The sequence below is a fragment of the Centroberyx gerrardi genome, chromosome 12, assembly GCF_048128805.1.
Source record: "Centroberyx gerrardi isolate f3 chromosome 12, fCenGer3.hap1.cur.20231027, whole genome shotgun sequence".
NCBI classification, from domain to species: domain Eukaryota; kingdom Metazoa; phylum Chordata; class Actinopteri; order Beryciformes; family Berycidae; genus Centroberyx; species Centroberyx gerrardi.
This window is the reverse complement of record NC_136008.1, coordinates 10952832-10971667: the sequence shown is the minus strand read 5'-3', so window position 1 is coordinate 10971667 and position 18836 is coordinate 10952832. Positions and strand designations below refer to the sequence as shown.

The 18836-nt window shown below is 41.0% G+C and overlaps 3 protein-coding genes across 5 annotated transcripts; 2 read left to right on the top strand and 1 right to left on the bottom strand.

The window, feature by feature from the left end:
• Positions 1 to 519: 519 nt before the first annotated feature.
• Positions 520 to 3270, top strand: cxcr3.2 (chemokine (C-X-C motif) receptor 3, tandem duplicate 2). The gene is made up of 3 exons (XM_071909396.2): positions 520 to 665; positions 1263 to 3032; positions 3108 to 3270. Exons 1-2 carry the CDS (start codon positions 630 to 632, stop codon positions 2352 to 2354), a joined length of 1128 nt encoding a protein of 375 aa, XP_071765497.1. The 5' UTR covers positions 520 to 629; the 3' UTR covers positions 2355 to 3032; positions 3108 to 3270.
• Positions 3271 to 4262: 992 nt separating this feature from the next.
• Positions 4263 to 9618, top strand: LOC139918986 (C-X-C chemokine receptor type 3-like). 3 transcript variants are annotated; one of them, XM_071908558.2, is made up of 3 exons: positions 4263 to 4413; positions 5637 to 5984; positions 6366 to 9618. In XM_071908558.2, exons 2-3 carry the CDS (start codon positions 5646 to 5648, stop codon positions 7149 to 7151), a joined length of 1125 nt encoding a protein of 374 aa, XP_071764659.2. In that variant the 5' UTR covers positions 4263 to 4413; positions 5637 to 5645; the 3' UTR covers positions 7152 to 9618. The 3 variants fall into 3 exon arrangements, with proteins under 3 accessions (XP_071764659.2, XP_071764643.2, XP_071764650.2); XM_071908542.2 differs by having other exon boundaries at positions 4263 to 4974; positions 5640 to 5984; XM_071908549.2 differs by having other exon boundaries at positions 4263 to 4974.
• A 608-nt stretch (positions 9619 to 10226) lies between these two features.
• On the bottom strand, positions 10227 to 13736 carry cxcr3.1 (chemokine (C-X-C motif) receptor 3, tandem duplicate 1). The gene is made up of 3 exons (XM_071908799.2): positions 13680 to 13736; positions 11969 to 12373; positions 10227 to 11822 (listed from the first exon to the last, which is right to left on the bottom strand). The coding sequence occupies exons 1-3, from the start codon at positions 13689 to 13691 to the stop codon at positions 11100 to 11102; spliced, it is 1140 nt and encodes a 379-aa protein (XP_071764900.2). The 5' UTR covers positions 13692 to 13736; the 3' UTR covers positions 10227 to 11099.
• Between the last annotated feature and the right edge of the window lie 5100 nt (positions 13737 to 18836).

Sequence of the window (18836 nt, the reverse complement as noted above, 5' to 3'; positions counted from 1 at the left end):
TTCCCATAATCTAGGTGTAATGGCCAGTATCTCAAAGCAAGGGCTGAACAAGGGAAAAACAACACAGTGAACACTTCAAATGTAATTCCTGCAAACCACGCACTTTCACTTCTCCGTAAGACTCTGTACGGGAATGTTTTATAAAACAAGGGTGTGCTTCTTGATGGTAACGTTTAGTCAAACCTCCTTTGGAAGTTATGATATGTAAGCATTTTATGCATCGCCTCTAAAATGACATGAATGAGATCTGCAGTAGAAGATATTGACACATAATCCAGAAGAAAAACATATTTTTGAGTTTTCCATGTTAAGTATATTAGTCATGCACTGTCTGTCTGTCTGGTTTTAAGTCGCTAGCTACAGCCATTTTTTTTAATAATATGTCACAATTTCCTTCAAACAGTCACCCATTCCTACTATAGCTATGTTTGTATGTCTAAAATATGAGAGGATTCGGTTCCTGAAATAATAAGTTCTCCTTTCTGATTCTCCCCTATCTGGACAAAATGTGGTGAGGATAGAGACTGTGAAAAGGGATGTTTGTGAAAAGTCGACGTGTGTGAGCAGAGTGTATTGTCTTAACTCTTGGATGGTTTCAGGTGTTCTGGTACCTGCTTGTTTACTACAGTATGGATCAGGTCAATCCAACCACAGAAGATTACTGGGTGAGTGGCTTTTCTTTATCATCATTCTTTATCATGTGGTTCTGTGAGCATCAAATGACATGAAATGCACAGGGGACCCTCTCTAACTAGAAAAGTGCAAATAAATTAGTATAATTAGTATATTGTAATTAGTATTTTTCCATAACATGAGCAAATGAAAATGTACTGAAGATAATACATCTCTCCACTCAGATATTTTCATATTACAGTCTGAGTCTACAACTGATATCATGCAATATCAGCAGACATTAGCAAACAAATCAATGATCTCTCAAAGTTTTGTATAAATTAAAATGGTGAAACCAAAATGATGAACCAACTGCTGTTAGTGAGGTCCAAGTAAAGCTGACATAAAGCTTAGCAAATAGAAAATGTGATTATTTCCATGTTATAATCTTGTTCAAATGTTTAGCACATTATAATTATACTAACGTGTGTGAAGAAAATCACAATAAACCCTCAACTATCTTATTACATGAGGCATTTGTGAAAACACTGAACTGTGTTCACATTGCCACTGTTGGATAAAAACTTAGCAGTGAGGTTAGCTTTTTTTCAAATATTTGACAAAACTCTTTTCCTCTCTCCTGACTGCAGGGTTTTGAGTATGAGGAGAATTATAGCTCCTTTCCTCCTAACACGAGGAAGGTTGCAAACCCGTGCCACCAAGAGGACATCTACGACTTTGCACGGAGCTACTCCCCTGTGGTGTATAGCCTGGTGTGCATCCTGGCTGTGGTGGGTAACGTGTTAGTGCTGTGTGTGGTCCGGCGCTACCGAAACTCTCAGAGCGGTGGAGCCTGTGCCTTCTCTCTGACTGACACCTTCCTCCTTCACCTGGCCATTTCTGACCTTCTGCTGGCCTTCACCCTGCCCCTGTTTGCCGTTCAGTGGGCCCACCAGTGGGTATTTGGCTTGGCTGCTTGCAAGATCTCCGGTGCCCTCTTCTCCCTGAACCGCTACAGCGGCATTCTGTTCCTGGCCTGCATCAGCTTCGACCGCTACCTGGCCATCGTCCACGCTGTCAGCTCCGGGTGGAAGCGCAACACCTGCCACGCCCAGATTGCGTGCACCCTCATCTGGGTGGGGTGCCTAGGCCTGAGTGGGGTGGACATCGCCTTTAAGGAGGTGAAGCCGGTGGGCTCCTCGGACCAGTTTGTGTGCCAGGTGTGGTTCCACAAGAACTCCATGCAGTGGCAGGTGGGGCTGCAGCTGGTCAGCATGGTTCTGGGCTTTGGGCTCCCCCTGCTGATCATGCTCTACTGCTACATCCGGATCTTCAGGTCGCTGTGCAATGCCACTCGCCGCCAAAAACGCAAGTCCCTCCGCCTCATCATCTCCTTGGTGTCTGTATTCATTGTCTGCTGGGCACCCTACAACTGCTTCCAACTGGCAGACAGTCTTCAGAAGCTGGGTGTGATTACTGGTGGTTGCCGGTTTGGCCGCACAGTGGACATTGGAACTCTGGTTACTGAAAGTCTGGGGCTGTCGCACTGCGCCCTCAACCCTCTGCTGTATGGCTTTGTGGGGGTGAAGTTCAGGAGGGAGCTGGCCAGGATGTGCAAGGAGCTGCTGGGACAGAGAGGCTGGAGGGGGATGGAGAGATGGGGACAGAGGAAGGCAAGAAGAACCACTGGATCTTTCAGCTCCGCAGAGAGCGAGAACACCTCCTACTCTGTCATGGTATGAAATCTGATGCAGAGTCAGGGAGAAAGAGAGATGAGCGGGGGAAGTGTGTGAGTGTGTGTGTGTGTGTGTGTGTGTGTGTGTGTTGGGGAGGGTTGGGGGGTGAGTCTGAGATGAAGAGAGACAGTCTGATTAAAAAAAAAAATGTCCAGATTTCTGTATGTTGATGTGTTTACTCCTCTAGTGCTTTGCCATCATACCTTGCTGGAAGTATTGTTCAAATTTACTGTGGTTGTCAGTACAGTGCAGCTTACAACAATTTGCTTTGTTGGTTCTGATCGTCCCATATCATAATAATTGTGATAAATCTCACTATTGACTCAAGTTGCACAAACTCACATAAAAGTCTGGGTATCTACAGTAGACAAGCGCCACATTCCATTTATTAATGTTCTCACAGAACTTCTTTAGGAGAAGTTCTTGACTGTCGTTTTCTATATGGCCACATCTTGTGTAACTTTTAAATTTCAACACATCCGTATAGAAAAGCTTGTTCAGCACTTAAGAGTTAGGCTGTGGTTTTAATGTCAGAGATTCACATCATATCTCACATCTTTTCACTATGTAGCTTTTTTTTTTTGTCAGCTGGTTTCTGCACTTGAATATTTTGATTTTGAAATACAACAGTTGCAGCTATTAAAAAGAAGAAAAGGATGGTGTAAAGTTGTATGTGTTGAAATTGTCGTTCAATAGCCAGTATGATCTTTTTTTCTTCATGAAATGGCTTGTTCCCTGACGGTTCAGTTCAGAAAAAAGCTGTAAAGAAAGTAAGCTGTCTACATCAAAATTGTTGTTTGTGCTGCAAAAAGAGGAAATGAACATCACTTATTAATAATTGATGCATTTCGTATGTTACATTGAAGCAAAACCTGATGATGTATAAATACTTTTATAATAAACATTTTATACGGAAAAGAAAGTCAGTTGTTACCTACTATTGTTGTGTACTGGCCATAGGGTACCGGCCTTAAAAACTGAATTTCCTGGAGTTGCTGCAAAGAGAATGAATTGGGAAACTGAGGGGGAGGGGGAGCGTTAGGGCACACTGTTGAGAATGATGCGTCATGAACTGGTAACACTATTAGTACTAGAATAAATTATGTATGGGTCTGAAAACTCAAACATTCTGTGGATTAATAAAATCAGCCTCACATTCATCCCACGGAGCAGCTCCAAATTTTATATTTTAAATTCAAGTTCAGGCCCTTGGAACAGAGTACTACGTGTTAACTAATACTGAGTGGACAGTCTATGAACGATACATGTGTTGCTGTTGTGTGTTTAGCTGTAGTTCAAACACTTTATTTTGTCGTTCAGTTTCTACGCTGCAGAGGAGGACGAGGCCACGTGAAACATTCTTTGAGTTCTGAGATTAAACTCAGAATTCTGACATAATTTTCAGAATTCTGAGATTAATCTCAGAAGTCAAATTGTTCACATGACCACAATCCTCTTCTGTACTATCCCACCATCTTGTGTTTCTGTGGCCCATCTGAGCGTTTCCATCCCCCACGACGTCAAAATAGTGCCATCTAGTGGACAAAGACTCTTTGTGCGGCGCATTGTTTCACATTGCTTTGTTTCGAACTCCACGTATGGGTGAAGTTAAAGCTACGTCAAGTCAGTCAGAGATAACGAGAACAACACAGGAAGTTAAGTGATTCTACCTTCAAAATAAAAGCATAGAATCAGGCAGCGGGTACGCAGGTCTCGGCAGGGTACGGCCGCGGCCACACTGATCCGTTGTGTCTGTCCGTCTCCGTTCATTTCAATTCATTTTCAAAATACAATGATTTTCAATACATTGATTTTTTATTATCGGTTTGATACTTCGGTACTGCAATAAAACAGTCGTCATTAAGGGTTTTATTTTGAAAAAAGAATCACCGGAAGAGTCATGTTTTTTATTTGACTTGACAAGGCAAGCAGGCTGTCTGCAAGCAGGCTGTCAGGCATATTTAAAATAGTTTGAAAGATGTGATACATCTCGATGAACACTGATATTTTCCTTCATACTTCCATGAAAGGAAAGAATCCTACCGGGGAAGAAAACATTGTGCTTGTGAGTCTATTCCGTAGCCTACATGTAGGCTAATATAAACAAGTCAAGTAAACGTAATGTATGAGCAGAGCGGGTCATCAAAGTGAAACTTCCAGCTTGCTCCCGGACACTTCTTCTTCTGACGGTGTTGTTTTTAGGGTTCATCCTAAATCCTCTAACATGGGATTCCCCTCTGGATCAGATTCGGGGATCCCTCAAGTCTGACGAGCGCGCGCAACCACGGAGCTTTTTACGCGTAAACAGGCTGGATTTGATGGGCACTCGACAGCTGCAGTAGCTGATCGTCCTCCCTCCAAAATAACGACGGTATAAAGTATCTGAATGTCAAAAAGCGGAGAATTATAGACTATTTTGAGTGAGTGTAATTCTTTCTGCAAAGCCCACTGACCCTGTATGAAGAAAGGGGTTGAGGTCGCTGTGTCTTCCCGGCTTATTTGTATAGGCTAGTGTCATCAGTTCACAGCACACAGAGAGGTTATTGTCCTGAGTATCTCCAATGATAAAAGCAAGCGGGAGACAGTCAACAGTTAAGGTCCCATAAAACCTAATTGGTCCCATATGGTAAGTGAGATAATATTATTTGCAAACCATACTCGGTAAAGACAGGTCTATATCCATTTCTCTCCTCTAAAGTCTTTGACCTGGTAAATAATTAACTTGTAGCTGTTTTTTCCCCTAATAATATTCGCGTTTGCTCTCTCTCTCTCTGTGTCTTGACCTGACTCTTGCAGATAAATCAAATAGGAAGTAGCTCTGGTAGTTCCCTGCTGCGACTGTATCATAATGTTGACTACTTTAGAAATGTCCCATACCTCAGTGTCACCTGCCAAGTATTTCTGGTTTTGTAGCTTTATATTTACATTCACCTCACCTTGTGATTAAAGTGGCAGTAGATTGCAGCCACTGTAGATATTTGTTTCATGGGTTCGAACTGTGTGTAACCACACTAAGGGGAACTGTACTTTCCGGTCTAAGCCTACTCCAGTATTGCCTCATCTGGTGACATCGAAACCATGTGAGTTCTGTGTGGGTCTGAGTGTGTTTAAAACCCTCAGCTGGCCTTCTTGAGAAGACAGTTTCAAGTGTTACAACCGAGGAACCACAGAGAGAAGCAGACCAGTGTATAAGCTGGTATTTGTTTTTTTGGCATCTGACTCGACTTCTGAGGCACCCTAACATTTTGAATTCACATTTTTGTCTGTGTTAAACCTTTGAATCCACAGTAGACAAACATGGATCTGTACCTCGGTGGGATATTTGTCCAAAACAGCACCTACGATTACGGCGACTATGTGTATGAAGGGGACTGCAAGCCAGAGAGCCGTGGGTATTTGGAGGCAGTTCTGTACTCCTTGGCGTTGGTCGTGGGTCTTCTGGGGAACGGGCTTCTCCTGGTGGTTCTGGCTCAGAGGAGGCGGACCTGGAGTGTGACAGATACCTTCATCCTCCACCTGGGTGTGGCAGATTGCCTGCTGCTGATCACACTGCCCTTCTGGGCCGCGGAGGGCACTCAGGATCAGGGATGGAGCTTCGGGACGCCCTTCTGCAAGACCGCTGGAGCCATATTCAATGTAGGTACCTGGTGGTGTATATAGAACAGGCAGGGACAGAAAGAGAGTGAAAGTTCATTTTAGTTTAGCTCTGAGTGTGGGGGAGTTTTTGGATGAAATGTGCTTAGGCTGTTTCCTGCCAAGTGAAGCGACACTCAGCAGACCAGGGTCAATGTAATTCATACTGCTGTTGAGCAAGTATATTCCCCTCTGGACACACATATTTTCCCAGCCAGTTCAACATTTCTGAGAAGAGGAAGGGGAGGGGACCAGAGAAGGGGATGGGAATACAGATGTGTTGGTTAACTTAAGTGTAAAAAAGATGATGGCTGATGGCCATTTGATTTATACTGGATAACTTATAGCTTATTTCTCTGTCTCCCTCTCTCTCTGTCCTCCAAGATCAACTTCTACTGTGGGATCTTCCTGCTGGCCTTCATCAGTCTGGACCGCTACCTGTCCATCGTCCACGCTGTCCAGCTGTACTCCCGCAGGAAGCCCTGGTTAGTCCACATCAGCTGCCTGTCGGTCTGGCTCTTCTCCCTGCTCCTCATCATCCCTGACTACATCTTTTTGGAGGCTGTGAAGCATGCAAGACAAGGACAAACGGTGTGCACTCACAACTACCCGCGTGCCTCTCAGTCAGTATTTGACTGGCGGCTGGCATCACGCCTGCTGTACCACATAGTGGGCTTTCTCCTGCCTTCGGCCGTCCTGCTCTTCTGCTACTCCTGCATCCTGCTACGGCTGCAGCGCGGCTCCCAGGGCCTCCAGAAGCAGAGGGCCGTCAGGGTCATCCTGGCCCTGGTGGTGGTCTTCTTTCTCTGCTGGACACCGTACAACATCACCCTCATGGTGGACACCTTCCAGAGCAACTATAAGGCACCAGAGGAATCTACTGATGGCGTCTGTGGAAAGACTTCCCTGGAAACCGGTCTGATGGTCACTTCTGCTCTGGGCTGCTTTCACGCCTGCCTCAACCCTCTGCTGTATCTCGGCCTGTGCAGAAACTTCAGGAAACGGGTGCTGGAGATGCTGAGGTGTGTGAGAGGGGCGCAGGCTGACTCTAGGTGCTCTCTGTGGGAGTTGGGTGTCGGGGAGGAAGCGTTGCCTAACCAGGCTCACGAGAAGGTAGTGCTGAATCAGATGACAAACCCAGAGCACCAGGTGCAGTCCAGTCAGAGCTGATGAGTGGAAAAAAAACACCCATCTGTGACTCAGAATTTAGTGTGAGGTCATGTCATGGGGTGAAGAGGTGGAGGACCATATTCTGTGTAATGATGAGACATAGACACACACAAAAAAAATGCTTTTTGAGAGGGATTGCCTCAAACTGCACTTTAATGGGAAGGTTTTAGAGCCACGTCATGGTGACGTGGTTGTGCTTTTATTTTGTAGTTGTCACTGTGGCACAGCTTTGTTTGACTAGTCACCCTAAATCATGAATTATTTTTATTCAATTGTAAAGGTATTTGTGTATTATTATTATTTTTATTGTTACTATTATTATTATTACTGTTGTATTTTATTGTTAATATATTAGGAAAACACTGAATAAAAAGCTTCTATTTTATTATAAATATTGAACTGTTGGATTAGTGAATGTGCTTTCCAGCTGTTACACATTCATCATAAAGCTAATGCCATAACTTTGGGAATTTTAAGGAATATAAGCTCTTACTCCTGTCAATGTTGTTGCAATTTTGCATTTAACAAACTGATGCATTTCTTCATACTTCATGTTTCACTTTTCATTCCAGTTGTTGCCCTGGTACAACGCTGGAAGTTTGAGCATTGAGGGGAAATCCCATGAGTCTGTAGATGTCATGTGTATGAGAACAGCAGATGGAGTACGGGTTTTTTTTCCCTGTCTGTTAGGTTTCATTGTTGCAGCAATGTGTTTGGCCCGTGGCAGACAGGATGACACAAACAGGCTGTGATGTCATCAATCAGGTGACAGAGAGGGGGAGAGAAAAGTAAAGAGAGAGAGAAAGAGAGGGAGGGAGGAGGAAAAAAGCATTCACTGTTGGTGCTGTGCCCTTTTCACAGCTCTTTGTTTACAGGGTACCCATCTAAAGACTCCTCTGTTTGTTTGGTGGAGACAGAACTGTGGCATGCTTTGTGTGCAAGTGCAGTGGAGAGGAAAGACGAGAGTAGGTGGTGAAAAGAGGGAGGGGAGTTGTAGAAAATTCGAAATTTGTTTGAAGATTACAGTGCATGGTGTGCTTAGCATTAGTCCTTAGGTTTCATTTCCACACTACCGTGCAAGTTCTGTCATGTGAGGCAAACCTGTTTTTGGGTTCAGTGTTTGAATGTATGCAAAGTACAAAACAATCATGTTGATGGGAATAAATGTGACATGAAATAGAACGAAGTGTACATTCAGAACTGGGAGTTTTCTTGGAAGCTCAATGTTGTCTACATTCTCAAAAGTTTGTTACATTATTTAGCAATGTTATTTTTCCTCAAACCAAAACAGACAGACGGCACCTAACCTAACACATCTCAGAACGCTTTCTTTCCTTCCTCTTTCTGTCGCAACCAGCATGGTGTTTCAATTGTTTTACACTTCCATCTAGAGCCGAGGCCTTATGAGAATGTGCTCTATGAAATGCTGGGCGCCTGTAACAGCAGCAACACATCAAGTTCATGGCATAACCGGTTATAACTTAGTCTTAAGTATCAGATTAAAGTGAATGCTTATTTCCTGCTACAGCCAACGCTTATCTATTCACTGAGACAGATAGAGCCAAGCTGCTAATCAGGCCTGGTCTTTCATGCATGAGCGTCTGTTACCAGCAGAAATACAAACCTCTTTTTATTTGAATGAGCTTGCAGCAAAGCTCGTATCTCAAAAAAAAAAAATAGGTGTAGAGTATGGTATTCATATTACTCACTTGGCTCTTATCCACAGTGACGTACAGTGAGTGAGCCTGTAGGGGTTCAGTGTCTTGCTTGAGGACACTTCAATAGTTAACTGCTTATTGGCTGTTGCTGGGATCTAACATGGTCTCTAATGACTTTCCCACCCTGCTGCATTTAGATTTTTGCTTCTCACATATATCTTGAGTAAGAGGTGCTGCAGCTAGAGTCTCATGCTTATTTGGGTCCTGGCCAAAATGCTAAATGGGAGAGCAGTGATGGTCATTTTTATCATCCTCGTGCATATTAGTGAAGCTTGAAGACCACTCATAGCATTCTGGAGGCACAATGTCACTTATCACACTTTGCTGCATGAACCACGTGTTTGAGGTTGCATCATATTTTATTTGAACCCTATCTTGATTTCCTGTCAAAGAGATGGAAGATGTATTTCCACTGAAACCACTAAGTGTGGGTGTGCATTTTTCGGTGGTGCTGTGGTGTATTCACCTGATCCAACCTATATCACATACCTATATACAAACTTTGAAAATGCTTTACAAATTCAAATTCAATTAATTAGATTCAAATGTTAATGAATGTGAAAATAGTGATGCTGCACTGTATAAATTCAGAGGTTACATGGCTGTAAACATGGTCCTCTTACACATTTATCTATGATTCTTTATAATCTGTCACAACATTCAAACATTGTCTATTTCATGTCCATCTGGTTGCTTTTATATCCTTTTACCTAAATGTATAGGGAAAATTATATGCAAGTCAATGTTTCCTATTTTATATAACCAATAAAGATTCAGAAAACTTAAATATATTGTGAGTCAAACTTAAATTGTCTCAGTGTCCATGAAAAAGTTCATGAACAAAACTTAAAACTGTGTTTACACAAACACAAATATGCTATACATGCTATACATAATTAAAAAGAAACGCAGGAGAGCGTCTGAGGGCCTTATTTGGCCCGGACACTGGGGAAAAGACACTGATCTATGGTAAAGAAATATAAAACTTTATTCAGTATTTCAATGCTCCATATATATAATGCAATATGTAATTAATAAAAAATTGTCACTTGTATGTTACGGTATAAAATACTTCATAGCATCATAGCAATACTCACTGCAGCATTATGTACACCTGATATTGCTGCACAAACTAACAACTTAACCACATAAAGGGAAACCTCGTTTCTAGCTTTCCAGAGAAACAGGACTCAGGCTCCAAACTAAATTTAGTTTTGTGCTTATGATGTTCAGCTAGACAGAAGCAATGCATACTCAAGAGGAACTTGACAGAAAGCCTAGCCTGTGAGGACAGGATTTACAGTTCATTACCTTAAAAATATTGCAAGAATTAAAGAATTCATGTCCAAGCAGGACCTTGAAAAACTTGTTCATGCATTTATTTTTAGTAGGCTTGACTACTGTAACAGTGTCTTTACAGGTCTCTCTAAAAAAGCTATTAGACAACTGCAGCTCATCCAGAATGCTGCTGCCAGGGTTCTAACCAGGACTGAGAAAATGGACCACATCAGTCCAGTGCTGAGATCACTGCAATGGCTTCCTGTGTGCCAAAGAACTGAGTTTAAAATTCTGTTGCATGTTTATAAAGCACTTAATGGTTTAGGACCAAAATACATTTCTGATCTCCTTCAATGTTATGAACCCGCCAGACCCCTCAGGTCTTCGGGTGCTGGTCTGCTTACTGTTCCCAGGGTCAGAACAAAGCATGGAGAAGCAGCTTTTCGTTTTTATGCTCCTCATGCCTGGAACAAACTTCCAGAAAATCTGAGGTCTGCCTCCACTTTACAATCTTTTAAATCAGGGCTTAAAACATTTCTTTTCACCAGGGCTTTTTAAGAAATCTAGGGCAACACTCATCTGCACTGTAATATTTATTTATTTCTATCTTTTTTATTTTCTTTTAAATGTGATTTTAATGCACTTTTCACTTTTCTAATCCTCTTGCACTGTCTTTTTATCTATGTCTTTATTTTTATTTTATTTATGTTTATTATTTTTTTTTATTACTCTGTAAAGCACTTTGAATTGCCTCAGTGTATGAAATGTGCTATACAAATAAAGCTGCCTTGAATTGCCTTGCCTAAATACAACAAATGAATTATACAGTGACACAAAAACATTACAGAGGACTAGCCGGGTTGATGTGTTGTTGTGGATGTCTTTTTGTAAGTTTGCTGTAAGAGTTGGTCAGTTTTTTGTGTGCCTGCTCGTCGATCTGTCTTTCTCTCTATCAGATAGCAATGGAGTTGGAGGTGTCTGCAGACTCAGACCAAGTGGAGCTTCTCCTAGACTGGAATCTGACACCCATCTTCACCTTGCACCCAAGAGACCTCAGGATGTCCAGGAACTGACGCCGGAACTTCACACCCACAAAGGCATAAAGCACGGGATTGAGGCTGCAGTGGAGGTAACCCAGAGAGGAGGTGACTATCATGGCTCTGTCCAGATGTGTTCTGATATCACAGGCCTGACTGGTGGTGTTGGAGTGAAGTGTGTCCACCATGAGGGTGACGTTATACGGCGTCCAGCAGAGAAAGAAGACCACCACCAGGGCCAGGATGACCCTGACGGCCCTCTGCTTCTGAAGGCCCCGGGAGCCGTGCAGCAGACGGAGCAGGATGCAGGAGTAGCAGAAGAGCAGGACGGCTGAAGGCAGCAGGAAGCCCACTATGTGGTAGAGCAGGCGTGATGCCAGCCGCCAGTCAGATACTGACTGAGAGAAAAACAAGTAGTTGTGAGCGCATTCCGTTTTGCCTCGTCTGTCATCCTTCACAGCCTCAAGGAAGACCCAGTCAGGGATGGTGAGGAGCAGGGAGAAGAGCCAGACCGACAGGCAGCTGATGTGGACTAACCAGGGCTTCCTGCGGGAGTACATCTGGGTAGCGTGGACGATGCACAGGTAGCGGTCCAGACTGATGCAGGCCAGCAGGAAGATCCCACAGTAGAAGTTGATCTGGGGGCACAAAGAAATCAGCAGAGAGAGGTGAAATTTGATTGTATAACCATATTATCCAAAGCATTGTAGATGGTAACATCAAAAGTTTAACAAGCCTTCAGTCAGTTTTAGTCCCTCTTTCCTGCTGTAGGCCAAGCTCTTACCGTGAACATGGCTCCAGTGATCTTGCAGAGGGGCGTCCCGAAGCTCCATCCCTCATTCTGAGCGGCCTGTGCAGCCCAGAAGGGCAGTGTGATCAGCAGCAGGCAATCTGCCACACCCAGGTGGAGGATGAAGGTATCTGTCACACTCCAGGTCTGCCTCCTCTGAGCCAGAACACCCAGGAGCAGCCCGTTCCCCAGAAGACCCACAACGAGCGCCACGGAGTACAGAACTGGGATGAACACTGCCTCAAAATGCATGCCCTCGTTAGGGTCGCATACGTCACCCAGAGTACTGGAGCAACAAATGTTTCCATCGGTGCCATCGGGATAAGTGTAGTTGTCAAAAAAGTCAGCCAACTCGGAAGCGAAGTCTGGATTATCTTCCAATGAAAACTTCATGAGATCCTGCATATGATAAAAAAAAACAGTCAAAGCTGCACATTTTCTTTGAGCGTTTCACTTGTATAATTTCTTTCAACCACATGGTGGCAATCCTGTAACAAGATGGCTTTTATGCAGAGAGGAACTAGGGAAAATTTGGCCTCCGCTCTTCTTCTCTGCATTGGTTATAAACCACAACCTAGATTGTGGGATAGTGGTGATGTTTGAGTTCTGAGAATTATGACAAGATGTGTAGAGTTTGAATCGCAGAATCCATGCAATGATAAATCATTTTTAGGACAGTTAAGAAGTGAATATACAGAAGTATATACATTTATATAGAAGTGCACATACGAAATGCATCAGTACACTCACACAGACATGAGCTGCACCCTCCGCCCTCCTGGCTCAAGGTGACACTCATTATGAGTAAGTTTATCAAGGTATACATGTGGTTAAAAGCAGATTTTTTTTTTAAGTCGGCCTACAACAAACGGCAAACAGTTTCTGATATAGCAATTTCTTGAGCAATGACATGTGGCTGGCTACTTCAGCCTCTGGTCACGATGCAAGTGCAGTTACTGCAGGTACTTTCAGGTTATTAACATGTAATTAATAAAATGAGAATCACTATTTTGACCAGCTTAAAAGGACACCTGGTTATTGAAAAATATATGTAAGAAGGTTAAAGTTTTACACCTCATTACACTACACTTGAATAAGAAATAATTACAGTTGAGATGGTTAACGTATAAATGAATTCATCCTGCGGGTAAAACGTATGATATGCAGGCAAATTGTTACATACTGTAACTCATCTGAGTTGTTTTTCCAGTGTACCTTAGTATAATGGATCACTTGATCATGTTTATTGATTGGAAAGACATTCCGAGCCCCATTCCTATCCACTATCACACAAAGTTGCTTGTAGCCCCTCAATTCTGAGTGCTAAAATTATTTACTGAATGACTGACATAGTTCAAATATTCATTTTCAACAAGACAAAAACCACATTATAGCACAATACACTGTGGTCTCTCAAGCGTTGCACCTCTGCACTAAAGGTGTGCCTTTCATGGGTGGACTGCCAACAAAGAAAAAAACTAAATAGCAGAGATTCTGCATCATCGTTTCATTCAACATGTCTGTCAACAGTCAACTGGCATATGAAAAACACACAAAAAAGACACGAAATAGATTTACAGAAAAAAGGACCAAATCAATTGAAATCTAATCTGAATTTATATAATTCCAATATACAGTATAATCCTTTTAGTGATGGATTATATACAGTACATCAGATGAACTAAATCTTAAAGTAATCACTCACCCAATTCAACATTGTCTTCTCAATTGTCAGTTTCTACAGGCTACACAGTACAGAGAGGAGCTGCAGCTTGTGAAGTGGTGCTGCCAGTAACATAGCATCTATAGAGGAAGACTAACAGGAAATAGCCTGTCATTCATAAAATGGCCACAATATAGTTTTGGCCTTAACAGAACAAAGCAGAGAACTTGCTTTTTTCAGGGGAACTGAAAGAAAAATCTGCCATACAACCAAAGTTGTGTAATGATTTAATATCCTGCTCAGTCTCTCAGAACACCAGACCGGCTTGATAATTTGAAGTTTGGTATTTACAAGGCAGTTTTGAAAATTCATTTGGGATACTATGGTACATCTAAAAGACAAAATGAAAACAATATAAATGGCATGTTTAGAAATCCTTAATGAAATAACATTTTTTAAATAAATTTGATTTCCCGTTATCTATCTTGCCTTCTTCAAATAAGTTAATGGAGGGACTTTACACCAAGGTAATGATATGATTTGGTGAGAAACATGCAAGGTGTCATGGTGGTTGAGTGTGGGCTGGTGCACTTTCCTAGGAAACTCTCTATGAACAAAACATCATTTGAATTTACGCCAACTAACTCTATGCTCTTACAGCTCTCTCCTCTCTTTCTTGCATATTTATTGTCCATTATCTTAAAAAAAAAAATACAACGCTGTAAGAAAGGACTTTCATATAAACTGAAAGGCCTGAGTGACAATTCCTGCTTCCTCCATGTACAAATGTACTGCTTCTAATGTAAAGTATTACACCAGCTGAGTGGCCTTTTATTTAAACTATCATTTTAGAAATTATGAGTTTATCGGCTGGATTCTCAGCTGGCTCACAGTAAGATGCTCAACATCATAACTCATCAACACTTCAGAAGGAAAATGTGATAGATAAGAGCTCTGACTGGTGATAAGAGATACAATCTCTGAGTATTTGACATGCTGAATGTTATGTTGTGCTACAAATGATATGTAGAGTGTCATTGATTGCCATCTCAAAAACATTCACTGAGGAGTGTATCCACATTTTCTGTAAACATGAACTTGAAGAAAGTGTTACTCAGTTGGGGGGCAGCTGAAGCAGGCAGCACTTTGTGAGTTTCAGAACATTCAGAACTGTATTTTCAGCCTCATTTGAAAACCAAATCAGGAACCTAGCAGTATCACACGTTTGACCAGATTAATTAAATCAATTATCTCTTGGTTTTTAATTTAATACAAGTCAGTTGCATTTTCCTGTATTCTTCATATGTGCCCGTGCAGGATTTCATTAGATTTAGGATTTCATAAGACTAATCTAAAAGAGATGTTGAATTCATTATTTAGCCTATATGTCTGAATTCCACATTTCATTTTTTTCCCACATTTTCCCCCCACATTTATTAACATTCCCAGCAAGAAAGCGATATACCAGACAGTGTATTCATCAAAGACAAATGATAAAGTACTCCTGTCGATGTGTTTTTGACAGCTCAGGGTTTTGCTTCAACACCTAGAAAAAGTGCAGGATAAGTTACAACTGCAAGGTTGCAAGTCTGTGTGTTTGTGAAAACAGACAAGTGAAAGGAATATCCTTGTTTTGGTCATACTGGGAGGGCTTGGAGCCAAAGGGGCGTAAGTGCGTTATAGTAAATTTTACAGGAGAGCCAAAACAAATTTTGATCAAACTTGGATCAGCTGCCGTTACCACATACTAAGCACAATATTTTAACTTTTTGTGTTATCAGATTGAGTATTACTATAAAAACAATACTGCTACAGTTTAAGTTGAATTATATTTGTTAACTTTTTTAAAAATGGCAAAAGTGTGAAATACGCCTTTTTGGCACAAACATTGTCCCAATACAGCCATGCAGAATATGGGCGTATGTAAGTAAACAATTGTAAAACACATTCATTTTAATACAAATCTAGCAATTACAATTCAATCAACACTGAAATATAAAACAAGATCAGAATGAATATCTTTATCTTGAAGTAATGCTCAGCAACTTTCACCAAGGCCTTTAAAATTGTAGGCTACATGGAACATATCAAATTGATTGATACATTTTTTCTGTTAAAAACTTTTAATAAACCTTTTTAATAAACCTCTATAGACATAATAAACTACTTTTGATTCTAAACTACTATTTTCTTTTGCTAGTATAATACATGTTTGTATGTGTCCCAGGACACATCACTTATTGATGTGTCCTGGGACACATTCAAAGACCTGTAAAACTCCTCATAACACTGAGGGATAACTTCAGCTACCAGCAGTCTTACTATCAGAGCTCATCTTGACCAGTTCACACTCCGAACATTATAAAATAACATTTTGAATCTATAGGCCTAAGTATTTAGTGGGAATCTTAACATATTTACATTCATCTAATATTGACCTAGAATATTAATTAGGATATGAATAGGATATTAAAAATGATGTGATCATGCTGCCATGCTAGCATTACTTACGTCAGCATGCATTTTGAGTTGACCTAAGTACTGTTAGAATCCTCTACCCACAATGCTTGTTCAGTGTCAAAACTGGGGTTTTGCCAGGTGTCAAAAGGGCGTAAGTGCAATTACACCCTTTTGGCAGCAAACAAAACCTTACTTTTACTGTTACGGCTTTCAGTTTTTGTTTAATTAATACTTATGGGTCATGATTTCAGTTGTGTCCTTTTGGCACTGAAAAGATCTCACTGAGACCTTTCAATTGATATATAATAGGCTACTCATATTCACCCAAAATCGCACTTACGCCCCTTTGGCACCAAGCCCTCGTTTTGAACTCAATAAATCAAAGATTATTTTTAATAGTGAGAGTGCCACACCTCTGTCTCCTCAGAATGCGATCAGTCTTATCTGTGGCTTCCCACTAATCTCTACGACTTCCTCATTTTGATTCAGAATTGTAATCAATTTAAATTCAGTAAATGTACAGTCATTTGTCCTGGTGACATTAGTGCAGAGACGTACTGACACACATGGCACAAACACAACACCTCCTCACATCCAGATAAATAAAATGGACAGCAGACTATACTGTCCTAATAGAGACAGGTTTCACCATCAGACAATTTAGAGTGCACTTTAAATGTATCAGCTTTAAGTGATTCCCCTTAATCCCCCTAACACTATTTGCTATTTATATATCACATCATATCACAGTCTATAATCTCACCATAAATCAGTTTTCAAAATCATCATTTAGAAGATCTCTGACACCTATGAAACCTAATCTTAAGATGTTTATCACACCTCTCGGTTTCTCTGTATTGCTCACTGGTTTTCCCTGCCTGTCAGTCTCTCTCATACACATACTCACACCCAGACACACACACACACACATGCAAACATCACACCTGTCTCAAGCACATTTTTCAGAGTGTCTGACTCTGTTCCTCCTGTGTCTATCTCCAGTGCAAAAGGTTCAGAGTGTCTTTTCCTGTTTTTTTCACACCTTTTTTTTCTTTCTTTTTTTACTTTTCTGCCATGCAGTGCAGATGCAGTGTTTGTGGTGAGGGACTAATGGAAGATCATGGTCTTGAAACTCTACTTATGAAAGCTGTGACTTTAAAGACTGACACATTGTATTTCATGGCCCAACATACTGTAGAAAAGGCAGACGTGCATGATGTTTTTATTTTATGTAAAAAAAAAAAAAAAAGAAAAAAAAAAAAGGTCAGCACAAATGGAAATTAAATCATTGTCGCATTATGTTTGTCTCTGGATGTGGGTTGTGGGTCTTTGCAGTTAGCGTAATACATATTAACACGACAGCTGCACACCCAGTCCAAAGAGAAAAACAAAAAGTACTTCAGCTGTGTACATAAGCACTGAAACAACCTTAGTTCAGTCATGTGACATTACGGGTTTCAGGTACAGGTTGTTTGGAGAAGAGGTATTTAGCTTTTGAAAAAAAAAAGGGGATATGATAATGCCGGTAGCCTACTCTCTGCATACGCATGATTTAATTCAAAAGGAAGCGTATTGTTTTAGGTTGGATCTCCATAAAAATACAATCGGTCTTTCTCCACAACTCCTGTAACCTAAATAACCAACTGTCAGATTCTACAGCATCCTCACCTGACACCACACTATAATATATATTATATTATATATTATATTATAGAATAGTGTTTGGGAGGTTTCATGGATCCTTGGGTGATAAGATGTATTCTATATTAAATGTATTAAAGTAAAACAATGAAAAAGGGCAGAATTAGTTTTATGTATTTTCACAGGGCAATGGCATAATGTTCCAGGCATCTTTGATCAGTCTGATTATCTCCATAGCAACTGAGACTTTGAAATCAACTCAGTGTAGCCTGATGCACGTTAGGTTGTGAGTATGTTGCTACCCCTATATTTGTATTTTCTTATAGAAGCATGACTGTGAAACCACGGAAATGTGACACATGTTACAGGAACTGAAAGAACCAAAACATAGAAAGAGGCTTTTTTTTGCAATGTGTGGTTGTTCTTCCTATAAGCGTGTCCTGCTGTTCTTTGCCACGTTGCTAAGTTTGAATAACAACCAACAACCCTTTTTAAAAGTCAATGCAATGTTGGAATCGCTTTGTTGATTGCAACAGTTACAATCCCAATCCATAACTACACTCCATCACCCTAATCCATCCATGTTGCATTTTCTCCACAACTGCTTCTAATGATGGAAATGCTGGTTATATAAGATAATGCATACAATAAGTTATTTTTGTATAGGGATTTCATTCTAAACTATTGATAAATATTGTTTCTAAATAGGTAAATTATTAATGCACCTTGAGAAGATTTTCGCTTTTGGTTTACCAGTGTTTGAACATCTGCAGAAATGACTTTGCATACCCTCCAGTTTAAAGCCCTGCTTCCTATCTGAGCCCTTTGACTGAGTGGAAAATGGGTTAGCAATACCACACCACATTACTGGGTTAGTGTGACACAGTGACACAATGGATAACAACTGAAACCGAAAAGATGTGCCATGTAGAAATGATAGCAATTAAACGATTACATCATCTGAATGACACATTGGTGTTTGAAACGTTTCATGCTTAAATCCTCTGCTTCTTCTCGTTTTGTTACAAGCTTCGTGATAAACTGAAAACACAGCTGAAAACACCAACAACTCTCCAAGCAAACAGCTCTTCTAAATTC